The following is a 19,515-nucleotide window of genomic DNA, read 5'->3' on the forward strand; positions in this document are numbered from 1 at the left end:
ACTATACCCTAATACCTAGCTGGGTTTAAGCACTTTAAGCTCAGAGCATTTTTTGTGTGACCTTGAAAATAGCCTTTGTGAGGTTCAGATTAGGTTTACAAGTGTGGGTTGGGCTGTGCCTGTAGGGCCAGGTGTAGATATGGGAATTGGGGAGGACAGAGTTAGGGTTGGGTCAGGTGGATTCAAAAGCTAGACCATAACACAGGATGTATGAAGTCTGAAAGATGGACCTGACACAAGCAGCTGAGGGCAAGCAGGTTTTAGTAGATCTGTGTTGGAGAGCAGCATTAGGTCATCTGTGTGTCTACACCATGTAGTTGGGTTAGGGAGTCTGGGAAATAATCTTTTTTTTTACTGACCACTTGTTGAACAAAAAATTAAGGGCTCATCTCTGTAGAAGACAGATTATCCCTCTCTCAGTATCTTTAATTGTAAATTACAGAGATTGAATTCAAGGTATCAGGATTGTATAGCAGGAGATTTTATCTGGTGAGAGAACGTGGGGTTTTTCTGTGCTGGCAGCTGTTTTCCAATAACCACTCAAAAAGTTAATATCAATTGTAAATGCTCAGCCAATAGCTCAGACTTGTTACTAGCTAACTCTTAAATTTTTGTTAACCCTTATTTCTTATTTATGCTTTGCCATGTGGCTTGGTAACTTTTTTCAGTACAGCATGTCCATTTTGCTTCTCTCTGCATCTGCTGGCAACTCCAGACTCCAGCCCTCTTCTTTTCCAGCATTTTCAGTTTGGCTATCCCACCTTACTTTGTCCTGTTCAGCTATTGGCTAGTCAGATACTTTATTAACCAGTAAGAGTAATGCATTGTTCACAGTATACAGAAGGATTATTCCACAGCAGGTGAGTCATCTCTCCAGCCCAGAAAAACGAATTTTATATGAAAATGTTACAATTGTTTCCCACTGCTAACTTTACTAAAACATGGGTTTTTGTTAATATTACTCCAAAGCCACAAAGCAAGGATGTTTAGTTTGTAAGACTAATTTCTATGAAAATACAAACCAACCAACAATAGCTTTGTGACAGTGGTATTCAGCTGCCAAGTGGTACTTGGTGGATTCCACATGGAAAGTGCTGGTCTTTTTTGAATTTGTTCCATTGTTAGAAAAATATCAGTGTGTTACAGAAAGGAGTGAAATAGTATGGACATGAGCCCAAACAATCTTCTTCTTCCTATAGGGGTGAATGAGGGCCAGAAGCAAGGTCTAGGGGTATTTGATGTATTTGTTCTTGACTCACTTAGAAAAGAAACTTGGGAAGGCACCCACCTCTGCCTCCGTTTTCTCTGGGACTAAAGATGTGTACCATTGTATCTGTACTATTTTTTAAACTTAATTTGAGTGAGTCTGAAGTGGTGAGGTGGTACATGTGCACATGCAAGTTGGTGTGAGTATTGTGGAGAGCAAAAGAGGACATCACGTCCACAGAGGTAGAATCAAATGCAGTTTTGAGCTGCCAGATAGGGGTTTTGAGACAGCAAATGCTCTTAACTGCTGAGCCTTTGCTCTAAGCCCTGAAACTGGATTTAAATGTATATATATTCATTAGACATGCAACGCATATTAAATATTAGTTTTCCTTAGTTATGATAAGAGATAAGCTACATACAGAACTTTGGACTCACAAGAATGAGATAGATATTTTCTTTAAATCTTGCTAAAATATTGTAACTATGTTCTTACTTGATAACTGTTCTGTTATATACAATTTGACTATGTTAAAGTTAAGACCTTTCTTTTTGTTTAAACAGAAAAGAGGAGATGTTGGGGAAGTCTTATGTCAATAAAGCACTGTCTAGCCTATAGGGAATCTAGATGGGAGGGACTAGGAGTCCAGGAGAACTCTGGGAAGGAGAAACACAAGAGAGTCGAGATGTAACACCATTGGGGTAGGAAGCCCGGAAACCTCTCCGGTAAGAGGCATACTTAGATTAACAATTATGGGGTAATTACTTAAGTCAGAGCTAGCCAGTAAGAAACAAGCAAGGCCAACAGCTTCATAATTAAAAAAAATAGCCTTTGTGTAAAGTTAATGTGAATAAATCCATCAATTCTGGGAGGTTTCTAGAGGTGAGCTGTTTCATATTCTGAGTATGGAGCTAGAAAACAAAGTCCCTCAGAAGAAATGGACACAGGGCAGTGGGATTACAACAGCAGAGGTTCCTCTGGGTTGTAAGAACTACATGGGAGTTTAAATGCTAATCCACTTAAAGTTTATGAACCATATTCTGAAAAATATGAGCAGAGGTTGTTATGAAAAATCAGCTAAGACAGTATTTCTACAAATGCCAACACTGTGTCCAACAGAGTAGATTATTAACATTAAGTCTGTCTTCATAAGTATCAATTACAGCTAGCTTTTGCTTCAACACTCTGCCAAAAGTTTATATACTAAGATCTGGGGTGCTGTTTTTTTACAAATTTAAGAACATGTAATTAAAAAGAAATTAGCTTTCTAAAGATCTGCCTCAATGTTAAGACAAAACAAAACTGCAATCCTTTTAGGCAACTAACTTGCTCAGTTTTGCAACGTCTGATGAGAAAGGGGATGGGTGTCTGGGAGAAGAGGTTGTAAAAGGTCTGACAGACACTGTTAGATTCAGTTTCTTTCCTTTATTAACAGAATTAGATGGAAAGTGGGGAGGAGAAATGGCAAGTCTAACTCATAGGCATGCATAAACTCTTTTAGTACAAGTAGACTTTAGAGAGGATGAGCAATTTGTTAGACTGATTGCTAGGATGCACTCACATGAAGGGATAAGGTACTTTTGTACAAAAGATTAAAGAAAAGCTTGATAGTGGAAACTGTTATTGTTGTGCCAAAGGAGGTGACCCACAAACCGAGGAAAGACTTTTACTAGGTCTCAGTAGGTAGTCCAGGCTGATCTTGATCTCACGTCTTCCTGCCTCAGCCTCCCGAGTGCTGGTGTTACTGTGTGAGCCCACCAGGGCTTGCACTTTCTTAATGATCCTGGGCCACCCTTGCGGTGGAGGACGAGGTAGTGGGCAGGATGCACTGCACCAGCTTTGTGGTCTCTCCCTCAGGATGTTGAAGCTCATGAACCGCCTCCTGAGAACCATTTCCATGCTGGAATATTTCATCAACCACAGTTGGGAATGGAGCACGAACAACACGGAGATGCTTCTGTCAGAGCTGAGTCCTGAAGATCAGAGAGTAAGTGCGGCCCTGGCTCCACCAAGCGCCTCTGGGATGGTGCACTCTGGGAACTCACAATTGTGTGACCAGTAATGTTGATGGGGAAGTATTGAGTATACAGGCAGATGACCTTTTCCTAAGGAAAGCAGACAGTGTCAGCACTCACAGGAAACAAGTTTAGTGCAGTAGAACTAGTCTGTGGATTGTGATTAAACCTTCACTGCTGCTGGGTAGGGCATGTTTGGCAACCCAGTGATGGGGAGGCTGAAACGGGTGGGTTCTGGAGGCTCACTGGACAGCAAAGCTAGTCATACTGATGAGCTCCAGGTACCCACACTGAACAAGGTGACTACTCAACAGCACAAAGCCCGTAACATCTTTCACTATGCAGGTATTCAACTTTGACGTGCGCCAGTTGAACTGGCTCGAATACATTGAAAATTACGTTTTGGGAGTTAAGAAGTATCTACTAAAAGAGGATCTGGCTGGTATCCCCAAAGCAAAGCAACATCTAAAAAGGTAGGGATTCCTTGGTGTGTATGAGTTGTTGCAGTTGACTGACTTTACACTGGGTTGCGTGTGTGAATTAAATCGCAAAACATTTATGCAGTACCTGTTGAGGTTGGAGTCACACTTCTTGAGCATTAGAAAACCTGCATTCCAAACTATCCTATAATATACAACGTTGAATTTAGACCTCACTGCACTCCTGAAGCAGTATTCTTTTTGTTAACCCATTAACACACGAGGTTCTTAGGGCACAAGAATGTTGTTGGCAGAAATGAGTACTGGAGCCAGGCTTAAGTCCAAGTTTGCTGCTTCTTGTACGCCTTATCACAGTGTGACCTAAGGAATACCTGAAAGACAGATCATGCTACATAACCTGGAAAACCACGTAACTACTCTTCCATTCTTACAGCTCCTTCCTTTAGTCAAAATCCCTGACAAACAAGTTAATGACTTCAGGTCATGATTCCTGCAAAAACTAAGGTTTGTAGTCAAGGTGATTAACGGTGGAAAAGATAGCCAGACGAGAATGAGGACACTTGAAAAGCAGGCTGCAAAATTCACTAACTCCTCTCCAGCCAATAAGAGTGAGGGCTTTTAAAAACTGTGTTTGTGCATGGTGTGTAAATGTGCATGCAACAGTGCATGTGGAGGTCAGGGGACAACTTTGTGGAGTCAACTCCCTCATCTGACCCTTACATGAGATGCAACTCAAGTTTCAGACTTGCTCCAAAGATGCATTTATTCACTCTGCCATCTCACTGGCCAGAGAGAGGATTTTCAATATTGAAAGATCAGAGTATATTTTGAAAATGTTACATTCTTCCATGAATCATGCTTGTAAAAAGAGCTCCAAACAGAGAAATAGGAGGAAGAGTAACAAGCTAGGGAAACATGATTTATTCAAGGACAGGAAATAAAAGACATAAAAAACAAGGAAGACCAAGTCATGCCAGGAGCTCTAAAAACTAGGTATTTGCTGGTCACATTTACATTTCAGGTAACACAGCTGGGTGGAGATGCTGTCTTAACTGTGCTTTTGTTTCTGTTCCTCAGGCTCCGGAACATTCACTACCTCTTTAACACTGCCCTGTTTCTTATCATCTGGCGCCTCCTCATTGCAAGGTCTCAGATGGCTCGGAACATTTGGTTCTTCATTGTGAGCTTCTGCTATAAGTTCATCTCCTACTTTAGGGCCTCCAGCACACTCAAGGTCTAAGAACATTCTACCAGTCCATCATTTGGAACCTCAGATACCTCTAAGTCAGTAAACTGTGTCTTAAACTAGGAAGTAACAAGAAGCACAGCCAAGCTTCCAGTCAAACTTGCCATCCCATCTTCTTTCCTACTTCTTCGCTGTATTTTTTTAAAAATTTGGTTCAATGAGAGGAAAGTCAGCCTCATGAAAACCTAACTTCCACACTGTCTTGACACCATCACTCTATACTACCACATGCAAAGTATGAGAGCATCCCTTCTCCTATACTTAGCTTTCCCCTCCTGACACAACTAATTTCAACTTACTGAACATGGCAGAAAACGTGGCACAAGCCTACTCAGGCTAGAGAAAGCAGCACTAACCAGGAAAGCATGCTCAGTGCCAAGGCAAAAGCTTCCAACCAGGGTGAACAGAGGAGGGCAGCCCAACATCCTCACAATGCCATAGACCTAGCCTACTATAGTGAACACTAGAGTCCTGGCTGGAGATGGGAAAAGCAGACTCACATCTGCCCTGTTTCTCACCTGTGTCCACAATCTTAACCCTAAAAGGAACAAATGGTGTAGATAATTACACACCAAATATGAACTTAACTGTACACGCACCAGGAGTCCTATGTACTATGAGTTGAAATCTATAGCTTCTTATGATTTGACATCCCCCAGTCTAAACTGTTGAATTGCCACTGTCCTGAAAACCCTCTCAAGTTCCCTTCTCAAGTATTGATGTTGCCAAAGCCCTTCTATTTACATGCCCTTCACTCAGGCCTCAGCCAGAAAGGCTGATGGGGAGAGGGAAGTTCCTAGACTAGAACAATGGAGACCCTCCAACCTTTGCCAGTGAGGAAAGCAGAATTTCAAATAAAATTTTAAGTTCTAGTTCTTGTCTGCATGTGTGGAGTTGGGAAGAGCACATTCCTGTGGCACCAGAGGCCCCTTGTGCCTCAGTCAAACCAGTTACACGTTAAGGGTATAAGGTACAGAGCTCAAAAACAGAAAAAGTGAAGTTTTTGCTTAAATATTTTAAATACAAATAAAAACCTTAATACATTTACAAATCATCACCCCAATTTTGCTCATATTTGAGATTTGGACTGGACTGCAGGATCTCTGCATGCTAAAAACATGAATTATTCAAATAAGGCATTTGGGATCAAAAAGTAACCACCACAGAATCACTGAAAACTACAAACAAGCAGTTATCATGTGTATGCTTACATTCTGGTGGCCCAAGTGTGCCCGGTGCTAACCTCTCCTCAGTTCCATGAGGAACATGTTAGGAGAGTCCTTTCTGGTACAGTTTCTGCAAGTCAGATTAAGGTCAGGGACTACTCTCCAGACAAAAAACTCAACTCTGTTACGAGCACCTGTGGGTTCCCCGTGTGAGACATCTGCAGGACACTTCTAAGTCACATGAAAGACACCAGGTATGGATACAATAGTAACAGGAACTCAAGACACAGGACTGGATTTAAAAAAAAAATTAAAAATTTACTACCTTTTGATCATTGTTTCATTAATCCCAAACTCCAGGGATTGAATATTAGTTTGATTTCTGATTAAATAAAAGTCTGAAGTATCAGACCGTCCCCAGTGTTCTTTAACTGCCTCTTCCTACAACCCCTCTCCAGGAAATTCCCCATCATTGAGAAGTACACCCCAGGACCAATTAACTACATGAATCCCAATATATGTACAGCCAATGGGGGGGAACCTACTTGGGTGCAGAGTTAAAAGTATAAAGGTGCATGCTTGAAAAGAAGTCCTGGTAAGAGGGAGGGATGATTACAACCTGTGTCTTCTATATATGTGAAAAATAAATGCTAACATGAACCATTATATTCTATTCTATTACTATAGGCTAGTGAAAACATACAAACAGGAAGTCTTGGTAACGTCTAGTCTTTACCCACAGGATACTCGATGACAGTGATCAGACAGTCACTAAAGCAACTAACGCTGACACTTCAGAAAAACACTTCTCATACTTCTGTATTCACCTAGTACCACTTCAAGCTCATTTAAGTAATTTGCCACAGCGAACTTCCAAGCAGTATTTGTCTTAGTCACTGTTCCATTGTCGTGAAGAGACACCACAAAAAAGGCAATTCTCGTATTTAATGCTTCCTTTTATGTACTTACAGTTTCAGAGGCTCAGCCCATTATCATCAGGCAGGGAACGTGGTGCAGGGGCAGTACCTGAGAGTTATACCCTAATCTGCAGGCAGAGGGGAAGAGAGAAGGGGGCCTGGAATGGGCTTTTGAAACCTCAAAGCCCACCCTGTTGACACAATTCCTTTCAGTTTCACTCCCTGGTGACTAAGCATTCAAATATAAGCTTATGGGGACCATCTTTACTGTGAAAACATCGCGTTATTGTAACACAATGAACATGAAAATTAAATCAGATCCATCTAGTTTCCAAAATCATCAGTAACTTAAAGCTCACAGGGCTCACATGGCTACCTCTCTAGAACTGTGGTCCTGCTGCCTTACGACACTGAAAAGCAGTATTGGTTCCTATGTCCAGGGAAGTGTGTTTAAAAAAAAAAAAAAAAAAAAAAAAAGAGGCACTGCCTACAATCAACTTTAAAGACATGGCTAAAAAAGTTCATAAAACCAGCCTAGCAATAACTGAGTTTGGATATTCTATGACAAAGTGTGGCTACTTCTATGGCAAATGGTGCTTACCTGGAATAAGTCTAAGCAGAACCATGTCTTCTGGCTCGGAACAGTTTAAGCATCTTCCTCTTTTATCTGAAATACTGTGTACTAGGGTCAGAGACGTGAAACAGAATAAACATACGCCACTCTAGAAAAAAAATTAACTTTAATAGCAACCAGAGCTGGAAGCAGGGACTTCTCAGGGACACAGCATTGCTGAAAATATTCAGGACACCAAATCCAACACCCAACCTGACAGAAGAAAAATCTTACAGCTATCCAAGTGACCTGTACATTTCTAAAAAAACAAATCCAAAATATTTCCACAGCATGACCAGTGACAGATGTAGGCCTGCTAGGCATCAAGCCTGTATTAAAGAGATCTCTCTCCCTCCCTGACTCCCTCTCCCCCCCCCAATCTCCTAGGTTCTTTTAAGGTATTACCTAAAGCCCAGAGGAGTTGCACTCAGAAAAGAGCTAATTTTAGAGTAGTATTAAAGACCCTAAACACCAATATGATTTACTGACTGCAATCTTGTCAGCTGTCTACAGACCCACTCATTTGAGCCAGTGTGGTGTACATGGATGTTCATAGTTCATATTTGTGTACATGTTTATATATGTACCCATGTGTTAAGGCCAGCAGTCAATGTTGGGCATCTTCCTCTGTCATTTTTCGTTTATTTTTTCACATAGGGTCTCACTGACCCTAGAGTTTTGCTGACTCAGCAAGACTAGCTGGCCTGAGCCCAAGGGACACTGCTTTCCTCACTCTGGGATTACAGATGCATGCCACATCAGGCTCCATGACCATTCCGATAAGTATTATAAAGGATCTGAGAAGCCTAAACAAGAAGAAAGGCTACAAGATTAAATGGCATGCTGAAATTAAATTTTAAGGATCTCAAGGCTCTGGATCATGTATTTCTTAAACCACTGAAAAAATTTAGAGTACAAGTGTAAACAATTTAGAAGTAAAGGAGTTACATGTAAATTTACTTCCTGGCATTTGAATTACAACACATCTACCAAAATACTACATTTTATGCATTAGACTGTGAGTTGTTTCAGATCACAGATTCTGATGACAATGAAATATACAGCCTTTCTGTGCATCTGATAAAAAAGAAAAGATTCCAATACCCATCTAAGTTGAGAACAAGTAGAGCTGTCATTCTACCCCAAGCCAGGCAGTCTCAGGAGGTAGACAGTCACGGTTTAAACACTACAGTAGTATATTCATCTAATTATTTACTGTCTTTATAATCAGGGTATACAAACAGTATAAAAAATACATGTCAAGTAAATGAGGTCTAAAATACTAGAACACAAACACACACATACACACACCCCTGAAGAAAACAAAAAAGACTACTGAATAGAAACTTCGGTATCCTGGCTCTAGGGATCCACGGGCATAAGGAAACTGACTGGCAAGTCAGTGAGGGATTTCTGGCCTGGAAAGGAAACCCTGGTGATGCCAAAAGCTCTTTCCACAAATCCTAGTTGCACTTCCTTCATCACCCAAACAGATGATCACAATTTTCATTCTTTTACTGACAAAAATGTGGCCCTGACTATTTGAAAATTAAAGTCTTAGTTCTTGAAATGGAAATCAATGGCAAAGAAAATCTTGTTTTAAACAAATTCCCAGTCAATTTTAATGGAAAAGATACATCTCAGTAAGATTTTAATGTGGCACTTAGAAAACATGGAAACAATTAAAAATAACTTAAAATCTTTTAAAGACATTATAATACTGAAAATAATTCTAAATCAGTATTTTCTTCCCTGAAACCTGACTGAATTTTCTAGCAATAAAGATGGAAAAGCAACGTTCAGTCTCAAGTGGTCAACATTCCAGTTCTCCCTAACAAAATTCTTCTGGAGAGATGTTTTGTTTCTAGCCCAACTATAAAATTTAAGGGAAAAGCAAACCCAACCAAACAAAAAATCCGAAGGAAACAAGAACCTCAGAGAAGACTCATTCATTATTTGAAATTCCCTGGATTATTTTTAAAAAATTTAAAACATTATTACACTGTTAACCTCAATTCTTAAGACTACATATTATAACCGGAAATTTTAATTTTCTACAAAATGTTGAGTGTTTTGCTGCTATCTCCTCCCTGCCTGATGGCCTACCCTCTTTCAAGAAAGCTTTTTTTTAATTTGTAAAAACATTCACTTGAAACACCACCGATTTGTGACAGGCCACATTCTAAGCCACCGTAATCAGTGTAGTCCTGTGTCTGACAGGACAGACAGAAACCCAGTCTCTCCCTCGATGATTTTGCCCTGGGGATTACTGATGCTTCTGCCCTTAAGAATCCCAGGAGGGAAACTGGTTGGCACACGAATTCGGCAGTTGTTAACAGCACCTGACAGGACTCCCTCAAGTTATTTTAGCCTCATCAGTTCTGCCCAGAGCCCTGAAGGCAGCACATTGTTCCTGGTCCAGTTTTATACTTGTGCCTATGCTTGTACAGAGCACTTGAAGCTATCCTGTTTCCCACTCCTCACAAGCATACCGTATTTCACAGATTAGTAACTTGTATCTTTTTAAACTGTGCTTTCTTCTCCGGGCAGTGTCTCATGTACAAGCTGTGAGTGATACCTGTTACATTTCATAGCACTTATATACCTGCCCTGCCCTTGGGAAACTTCACCTTAATCTTCTAAGAATCAACTGTTAGCAGTCAGGAAGTCAGCGACTGGAGTTCAAAGGCAAGCAGTCAGCTCCATCAGAACCCAGGACTGCGCAACATGGTCTTGTCAATATGGCTTAACATTCATATGGCTGTAACACAGGGCCAGTCCCTGTTTCCTTTATTAACCATGTGAGCGGATTACAGTTTTTTAAAGTCTAGACTAGTTTTCTGTATGTTTTACATATTTTATTCTGACATCTTTTAAAAACAAAAGGACGCACACATTTGCATTTATCAATGCCCTTTTCTTTAAAAAATGGTTTCCCTTCCATCCTCCAGGCTCTGCTCTCCATGCTGTTCGTTTGCGGGGAGAGTATCAGAGGTGCCGTCTTCACCTGGCACTCCGGCTGGGCCGTCTTTTCCGTTAGCTGCATAATTTCTTCTAGGACATTTGTAACAGACACAACATGTACAGGACGACTTCAGTTTGTTTTTTCCCTTGGCTGTTTTTTTTCTTTTTTTTTTTTGTTTATTTTTTTTAAATAAGTATGTTTCCGGGTTCTCATATTATTTTTTCTTTGAATATATTGCACATTTTATTATTAGAAAAGAATTTTGTTTCAGGCAAAAAGTTTTTCTCCACCCAGGAGGTACTAATGTGTATTATTTTCTAAAAGAGGTAAGTGGTTGTCTGTGTGGCCATCTTCAAAGGGGACCTAAGGGAGAGGAGAAGACCAGACTGTTAGCTCTACTGTGTGTGTCGTCTCTGATCACAAGGCTTTATGGGGGCCACCCTTTGTACGTTTACTTAATGAGAAGCAACAACATGACTTAGAGACAAGCACTATAAGTAGTATCACTTACAGAATGGACGGGCTTGTAGGATCCAAGTCTGAAACGACAGCAAATTATTTCCACTATAAATTTTCCAATTCCATGTAGCATGCCTGTAATGAATAAAGTAAGATCAAATTTTCTATTAAACTGCTAATTAGAATAAGATACTGCAGACAAAAAGCAGCAATGCAGCCTGCAGTTGCCTCTGAGACTACTAGAGAGGCTTGAATTTAAAAATACATGTTTTACCAAAATCAAAGGTCACACACGTAACTCACAACCCTGATACAACCTTTTCAGGACTTTCTCACAGAAATTTGCAAATAACATAGGTTTAAAGAACTAAAATAAAGCACAATAGAACGGTGTAAGAAAAGCTGCCCACCTAAACACTGAACTGAACTGAACTCCTGGAACCCAGCTGCAGAGAGGGAGGACTGATGAGCAAAGGGGTCGAGACCGGGGGCTGGTGAAACCCACAGAGACAGCTGACCTGAACAAGGGGGAGCTCATGGACCCCAGACTGACGGCTGAGAGGCCAGCATGGAACTGATCCAAACCCCCTGAATGTGGGTGTCAGTGAGGAGACCTGGGCAATCTTTGGGGCCTCGGGTAGTAGATCAGTATTTACCCCTGGCATACGAATAAGACTTTTGGGGCCCATTCCACATGGAGGAATACTCAGTCAGCCTAGACACATGGGGGAGAGTCTAGGCCCTGCCCTGGATGATATGACAGACTCTGGAGATCCCCCATGAAGGGCCTCACCCTCCCTGGAGAGCAGAGCCAGGATTGGGTGGGGGGCTAGGGGGATTGAGGGGGGGTTGGGGGGAGAGGAGGGAGAGGGAGCTGCAATTGATATGTGAAGCAAGCTTGTTTCTAATTTAAATTTAAAAAAAAAAAGCTGTTCACTTGTTTTAAAATATGAACCAAAACAACACAGGGCTCCAAGAATATAACTTTCTTACTCAGAGTAGCCAAGTGCTGAAAATGGATCTCTAAAGATTCCAGAATCTCGGGGGAAAAAACCAAAAGCATTTCTGACATAATCGAAATGCCACAAAACATGACTTCATACAGTATACAGGGAAAGACATTTAAAATCAAGGGGAATCTACATCTGTGAGGCTTTCTGCGCATTTCCTCAGAAATGGTAGGTGAACTATCTAAGGAATACCAAGTCAATGGTACAACACAGACACCATTCTAACTGTGTCTGTGATTAACACCCAGGACACACAATCTTCCTTACATTATCCCATGAATTTCCTGTAAGGTGTGCTTACAGGATAGGAAATATATTTTAGAGCTTTAGAATTCAAAGAAGTCTCTAATTACTAAAACATGAAAATGTGTATATTTCTTGCTGTCTTTTAATAGAGGCATAATTTTATGTTTTGTGTGTGTGTGTGTGTGTGTGTGTGTGTGTGTGTGTGTGTGTGTGTGTGTGTATGTGATGTGCTGGGCCTTGAGAAAGTGAGGGCCTCAGAAAGCTATGGCATAATTCATCAGTGAACTATCTTCCCAACATCTTAAGTTCAGAAACCAGGTAAAGAAAGCAAGACTTGGCCACTTGTGCCTACAATCCCAGCAAGAGACACATAGGTAAGAGCTTATCTCAAACAAAACAATATAAAAGGAAATTAGACAAAAAAAAAAAAAATGAATGTTAACCTGTTGTTGAAAAGATTCCTCCAATAATACCACAGAGTCTTACAAAAAACTGCCAGAAAGGCATGTGTTCCTCAGTGACTGTCACCATCAGAGAACTGAGATCGTATTTCATAAATATCCCAGAGACTCCATGGCTGCCTGCAGCATGGTTAATGATGCGCTCCTGAGAGGAAGGGGAGAGGGGGAAAGAAACACAACACATGTCATGTGGGTACTAATACACATGCCTAACCAAGGAAGGGGTGTATACATATCGTCCCACTTCTCAGGGCCAACTGCCCTAGACTTTAAGCGCTTCAGAGACAACGACCAGTGTTCTCGTAGGGTAAACTTTTCAAAGAATCACATCTGTAATCCCATACTAGGAAGCAAAGCACTGTTTCAAAAACAAAACAGAACCACCCAGACTGAGCTTTTCTTACCTATGTTTAGAAATGGTCATCTTAAACACACCAGCTTATTCGTGCACTTACAACTAACCCAAGAAAAACCAAGTTTATACTGTAATGTGCTCTTGTATTCTTCCTTTGCAATTGCTTCTTGTCATTTTATTTCTACTAAGCTGAAATTAAACTGCAAGCGTTAGGAACACACACAGAGTACAGTCAAAAGCCCCTCCCTATTACTAACATGGAGAACCTTACATAAGAGTCACCAATCAAGTTTCCAGCAGTGAATTCATACAAAAACTCAGTATCATATCGAAGACAGGGAAATCCTGTGACCACCTACAATAAAGCAAGCTATCTTGGGGATCAGAGCATCTACTAACACTGAAGAAGACTAGTAATAATTCAACTGAGCTCCCAAAACTGACGGTAGCCAGCTCCTCTCCTAGCCTGCACTGTAAAACTCAATAAATACAATGATAAATACTTAAGTCACCAATAGCAAACACCCCTTACACATGGATTTTTTTCTTTTAGATTTAATTTTGCATTTTCAAATATATCCTGAAGATAATTTCACATTCGAACATCATCCTTCACTTTACAGTTGCATGCCCTGCAGGTTAGATTTATAACCTGAGCTGTTTCTAGTTATCTATCATTATAGTAACACAATGAACAACCTTATACATGCAGTATTTTCCTTTTCCCACCGTGTCTTGGAAAGGGGTTTCTAATACAGGGATAGCTGTAACAGAAGCAATGCACACACCAGTTTGGAAATGTAGCCAGACTCTCTATAGCCTATGGCAATCCTATAATCCTATACACTTGCTTGCTTTGCCCCAAAGCCTTGCCAACCTATACAATGTTTCCCAGGTGTCTGTCAATATTGCTGGTGAGAAACATCTTCCTACCCTTGTAGAAATGTTGGAGAGTACAACACAGACTTACCTAGTTACTGTGCATATGTATACACACACACACATATATAACCACCTGTGTTTGTTCCTTGAACCATTTGACAAGTTAGACACTTAACACTTGCCCTGTGAAATAACATAATTCAAAAGACTAAGGGGATCCCTACTGTTACTGAGGCTTTAGTTATGATCACCTACAGCACCGTCAATGAGGGAGAATGGAGTAGAAAGCTCTCACATGCCATGGAATTCGTCTAGGCACCAGCTTTTGAGTAGTAGCAATTTCCTACTCCATTTACAAGGAAATATAGCCTAGAACAGACACTGTTCAAACCTGTTCTTCCTCTCCATCTGCCTGAGGCTGGAGAGGACTCTTCCAACCAGACCCACTGCACTGACAGACTAGCTGAAGTGTGCACACTCAGGGAGGACACTTACAAAGACTAACAAAGAAACCAGAAAACCTGAGAGGCAGATACAAGCTGAAACCAGAAAACCTGAGAGGCAGATACAAGCTGCCTGCATCAATACAGAAGACTATTACAAATCAAAATTCACAAAGTAACTTGTCATCGTAATTTAATTTGTAATTTGCCAACAATTTTTAAAAATCTTTTTAACTCTAGAACATATACATTAATACCCATTTCTGATGCATTTTTGCTTAAAATGCTAATTCATTTCAAAACGTCCATAAATTTTTACATGGAGGAAAGTGCCTGCTGAATCTCCAGTTTTATCTTGCAGTTGGAGACTATAAAAAATCCCTCCCTCAGTCATCTTAGCAATTAGGACCTACTTACCCTTTCTGTCACAGAGAACTGATGGGTGTCAGCTGAAATCTTGTATGTATGTAGCTTTGTTGGCACAACTGTAATGAAATATTGGAACATCTGGTTGTCTGTAATAAAAACAAAATAGGCCTCATCAATCCGGTAGCAACAGAATACTATCAAATCTATTAAATATAATAGATTTGCTTTAGTATATAATAGATAAACAATTTTAAAAGAAAGAAAAGCTGATGAAAATAATATACTCGTATTTGGTAAAACAAAGTCCCACTTAGGACACAAGAAGTGTGGGGGTGCCCGTGCACGACTTAGTATTAATAATTTTAAGAACTGGTTATCAGGCTGGGAGCTGGTGGCGGATGACTTTAATCCCAGCACTCGGGAGGCAGAGGCGGGCGGATCTCTGTGAGTTCGAGGTCAGCCTGGTCTACAGAGCGAGTTCCAGAACAGCCTCCAAAACAATACAGAGAAACCCTGTCTGGGAAAGAAAAAAAAAAAAAACTGGTTATCTCCTGTGACTAGGCAAGACTACCAGTAGAGGGAGCAGGACACCAACACAACCAGCCATATAACCTTCAACCTACAGTCTGTCCAGCCTAAGGGATGTGCTGGGGTAAAGGTGGCACAGAGACTGTAGGAGAGGTCAACCAATGACTGCTCCAGCCTGGGATCCATGCCAAGAGAGTGAGTCTACCTGACATTGCCTGAAGTACCAGGACCCAGAGACCCAGGATAGAAACAACCCAGATTGGAGAAAAAAAAGTCAGTGAAATGATCCCAAACAATATTCTGCTATACTCATAGGTTGGTGCCTAGCCTAACAGTCATCAGAGAGGCTTCATCCAGCAGCTAGTGGAAATAGATGCATAGACCCACAACCAATCATTAGGCTAAGCTCAGGGATCCTGCTGAAGAGAGGAGGAAGGACAATAGGACCCAGGAGTCAAGGACATCACAAGAAACTCAAAAATCAACTAACCTGGGCTCACGGAAGCTCAGAGACTAAACTGATAACCAGGGAGCCTACTTTGCATATTATGTGATAGCTGTGTAGCTTGGTCTTCTTGTGAGATTCTTAACAGTAGGAGCAATCTCTGACTCTTAGTACTGATCTCTGGGACCTAATTCCTCGAACTTGGTAGCCTTGACCAACCTTAATACAAGGCAAGTTGCTTAGTCTTACTTCAAATGGATATGCTATACTTTGATGATATCCATGGGAGGCCTACCCCTTTCTAAACAGAAAAAGAGGAAGTGGATGGGGGAGGGCCAGACTGGAGGAGGAAAAACTGCAGTCAGAATGTAAAACAAATAAATAATATTTTAAAAATGAAGACAATGCACTCATATTTGGTAAAACAAAGCCCCAATTAAGACACGAGAGTTGTGCAGGTTCCCACATGTATAGTTCAGGCACTGACAACCATGCCTGGGAAATAAGCAGTATCCCTTCAGCATAGAAACACTGGTAAAACCTAGATGTCATTGCAACAGTAACCACAGTTCTCATTATCTGTTGATCTTAAATATACCAGTAAACTAAAGTTGGACTTGCCAGACTCTGGGTGCGGTGTTGTTATTTTGCTTATGATCTAACAAATAAAGCTTGCCTGAAGATCAGAGCACAGAGCTAGCCACACTAGTTAGCCATAGAGGTCAGGCAGTGGTAACACACACCTTTAATCCCAGCAACTGGGAGACAGAGGCAGATGCTGGGCTACACGAGATTCAATCTGTCTACAAGAGAAACAGCTCACACAAAGGTGATCCCAGCACTTGGGATCACACGCCCTTTATCCCAGCACTAGGGAGGTGGAGACAGGAGTGATATGGCTGGGAGGAATACACGGCAGGAGGAAACAGGAGTTCAGTGTAGTCTGAGGATTCATGGAGACAGGAGTGCCCATTCGGGCTGAGGTCTAGGTAAGAGTCAATGGCTGGTTGCTTTGCTTCTGTGATCTTTCAGCTTCCCCTCCCCCCAATATCTGACTCTGGGTTTTTATTATTAATACCGATTAGAATTCATGCAACATCTGAAAGTGACAAGAGAGTAAAAAGTAACTAAACAAGCTGCTCAGTGATTGCTATTCAATCAAAAGGTCATTTCTACAGTCACCAGGCATCAACAGGATTAATACAAGTTACAAAACAAAACAAAAAAAAAAAACAACATACAAAAACAAACTCACACAGTAACACAAGCCTATAATCCTAGGAGGACTGCTGTCAGTTCAAGGCCAGCTTGGACTATATTGCTACTTCGAGGCCAGCCTGATCTAAATGGTAAAACGCTATCTCAAAGTAACAACAAAGTCACCTGAAAACAGGCTATGTACCACTTGCTACAAAACTAAGGAAGTAACTTCACTTGGAGTAGAGGCTTAAAAACAAACACACATGGCTGTTGTGATATCATACACCTGGCTGTACTCACAGCACCACCAGATATCACACCACCAGTACTCTGGAGTAACTAGTTTTCTTGTGTTGGGGACACTGCATGGAGCTTCCTACAAAACCACACAGCATTCTAGAGCTTCTCTATCTGGTTACTGTGGAAAGGACAGCTACACCATTACCAACACATCAACCCCTCCTGCCCTTTATCTCTTCAATCTCTTGTGGAACTTACTTTTTAACATTCAAATCCCATTCACTTCTACCACGTTCTCAGCTCCCTTCACAAGGGTAATAGGAGGAGTAAAAACACATCAGAATTAAGGTTTTCCAGAGAATTTCCTGCATGTAAATTCTAAGACCAATTATTAAATACTTACGATCTACAGCAATCTTTTCAGTTCCATCTAAAGGATTAATAATTCCTGGAACAAGCTCTCCAAAAGACAAATGATCTATTCTGTGAGAAAAGTTGTACGCTAAAAGAAAAAGATAAAGGCAGAGAAAGTATATTACTCTTTAAAGCGTCTTGCTACAGATGGTTTTATAGTCTCACCAACTCTCAAAATCATCTAAAATTTAGTAAGTTTAATAAATTTACTAAGTTTAATAATACTTAAAATAACATGTTAAGAAAAATACATGAGAAATGTACTATAAGCGAATTCTGATAAAATGTCTCAAATCTTATGATTACATACAAATTTCTTTTATTGTTGTTGTTTTTTTTGAGACAGGGTTTCTCTGTATAGCCCCAGCTATACCAGAACTCGCACTGTAAACCAGGCACCTCAAACTCACAGAGATCCGCCTGCCTCTGCCTCCTGAGTGCTGGGACAAAAGGCGTGTGCCACCACCACCTGGCTTTATACAAATTTCTATTAGATGTCTTATTTAATCCTCATGTCTAAAACCTGCAACTTTCTTGATTCTAAACATCTTACAGAAACAAGACCACGCCATGAGAACACCTAGGATGATATTAGTCAGATAATGAAAGTGATCACAGATATTTTTAATATACACCATTACTATAACCCATTTTTATAGAAAGTCTTGCTTGGTGCAGTGGTACAAGCTTGTAATCCCAGCACGTGGAAGATAGACGCAAGAGGATCAGGTATTCTGGGTCACTCAAGGCTATTTGCAGTCTTATGCCAACCCAGCCACATGCAAACATGCTTCACTCAATCCCACGCTCAAAAAACACTTAAGTTTTACGATAATCATTATATGAATGTGTGTGTGTGTGTGTGTGTGTGTGTGTGTGTGTGTGTGTGTGTACACATCCCTGTATCTGTATCCACAAACTGAGGTAAACTTCAGATATGGTCTCTTTGTTATTAGAAATATATAGAATGACACCAAGCACTTCTGGGATTCCCCATAACTGCGGGACTTCTGGACAGCGAACTTACAGTTTACTTTTGTTTAGCTTTTGCTTTCTGTGACAGGGTCCTGCCGTTCACTGACATGACACTCACTCACCATGCAGCACAAACTAACTTCAAATTCACAGCAATCCCCTGCTTAATCCTCCTAAGTGCTGTGGTTACAGGTGCCGACACTTAGTTAACACTTTTATTTACTTATTTTTGAGGCTCAAGCTATGTAGTCCTGGTTTGCCTGGAACTCACAGAGATCAACCTGTCTCTGTCTTGGGATTGCTGGGATTAAAAGCAGAAGGTGTATGCCACCACATGAACTACATGAGTCAAGTTTACTTTGAAAGCTCTACCTTTGTGTTTGCACTAAAACAAATGAAACACACACACACACAATTAACTTCTCTTGAAAACTTTTCTACGCTAAAACAAAATCCCAGAAATTGCTCACAATCATGGTTGACAAGTGCTGCCAAATGTGCATGCCCTCGGGGATGTGGGATTGCCCTGAAAGGAGAAAAAAACAAACATATAACTAACAAGAAGGCCAACCTTCCCTGTCATTCAGCAGCATGTATTGCAAAGTAAGAGTGGTGCATCTGGCCCATAGCTAAACCATCTCTGCAATGTGATAAGCTCAGGGCTGCCAAAAGCCAAATGGAAAATGTGTTAAATATTTATGAGCCAAGAAACCAAGGGTATTACATGGCCACATAATGAGAATACCATTTCATAAACAATTATCAATGAAACATAAAACCCTAATAATTGAGTTCATTCTGTAGCTCATCACATCTGCTTTCCAGGGAAATGTCTTTGCTTACTGAGGTTTAAGTTGGTGTTCCTAATTTCAATAATGATCTCAAATTTGTCTGGTAATGACCTAAAATATTTCACAAA

The 19,515-nt window shown here is 40.7% G+C and overlaps 2 protein-coding genes and 1 long non-coding RNA gene across 8 annotated transcripts in view; 1 reads left to right on the top strand and 2 right to left on the bottom strand.

Moving 5' to 3' along the window:
• Far2 (fatty acyl-CoA reductase 2) overlaps positions 1 to 6,483 on the top strand; it is a 103,340-nt gene extending 96,857 nt beyond the window's left edge. For all 5 annotated transcript variants that reach the window (XM_040743658.1, XM_040743660.1, XM_021228903.2 and 2 more), the window contains exons 10-12: positions 3,065 to 3,194; positions 3,568 to 3,695; positions 4,740 to 6,483. In XM_040743658.1, the coding sequence (XP_040599592.1) occupies positions 3,065 to 3,194; positions 3,568 to 3,695; positions 4,740 to 4,902 (421 nt within the window). In that variant the 3' untranslated portion in view covers positions 4,903 to 6,483. The remainder of the gene's footprint in view (positions 1 to 3,064; positions 3,195 to 3,567; positions 3,696 to 4,739) is intronic.
• LOC121139712 lies at positions 2,618 to 7,452 on the bottom strand. Its single transcript, XR_005876629.1, has 2 exons — positions 7,044 to 7,452; positions 2,618 to 3,312 (listed from the first exon to the last, which is right to left on the bottom strand). It is a non-coding gene; the product is annotated as an uncharacterized LOC121139712 (long non-coding RNA).
• Positions 7,453 to 7,714: 262 nt separating this feature from the next.
• The window catches only part of Ergic2 (ERGIC and golgi 2), a 30,724-nt gene continuing 18,923 nt past the window's right edge, over positions 7,715 to 19,515 (bottom strand). For both annotated transcript variants that reach the window (XM_005072943.4, XM_040743662.1), the window contains exons 9-14: positions 19,067 to 19,122; positions 17,611 to 17,709; positions 14,843 to 14,940; positions 12,728 to 12,890; positions 11,081 to 11,163; positions 7,715 to 10,932 (exon numbers count right to left, since the gene is read on the bottom strand). In XM_005072943.4, the coding sequence (XP_005073000.1) occupies positions 10,870 to 10,932; positions 11,081 to 11,163; positions 12,728 to 12,890; positions 14,843 to 14,940; positions 17,611 to 17,709; positions 19,067 to 19,122 (562 nt within the window). In that variant the 3' untranslated portion in view covers positions 7,715 to 10,869. The remainder of the gene's footprint in view (positions 10,933 to 11,080; positions 11,164 to 12,727; positions 12,891 to 14,842; positions 14,941 to 17,610; positions 17,710 to 19,066; positions 19,123 to 19,515) is intronic.

The sequence above is a fragment of the Mesocricetus auratus genome, unplaced genomic scaffold, assembly GCF_017639785.1.
Source record: "Mesocricetus auratus isolate SY011 unplaced genomic scaffold, BCM_Maur_2.0 Super-Scaffold_100001, whole genome shotgun sequence".
NCBI classification, from domain to species: Eukaryota; Metazoa; Chordata; class Mammalia; order Rodentia; family Cricetidae; genus Mesocricetus; species Mesocricetus auratus.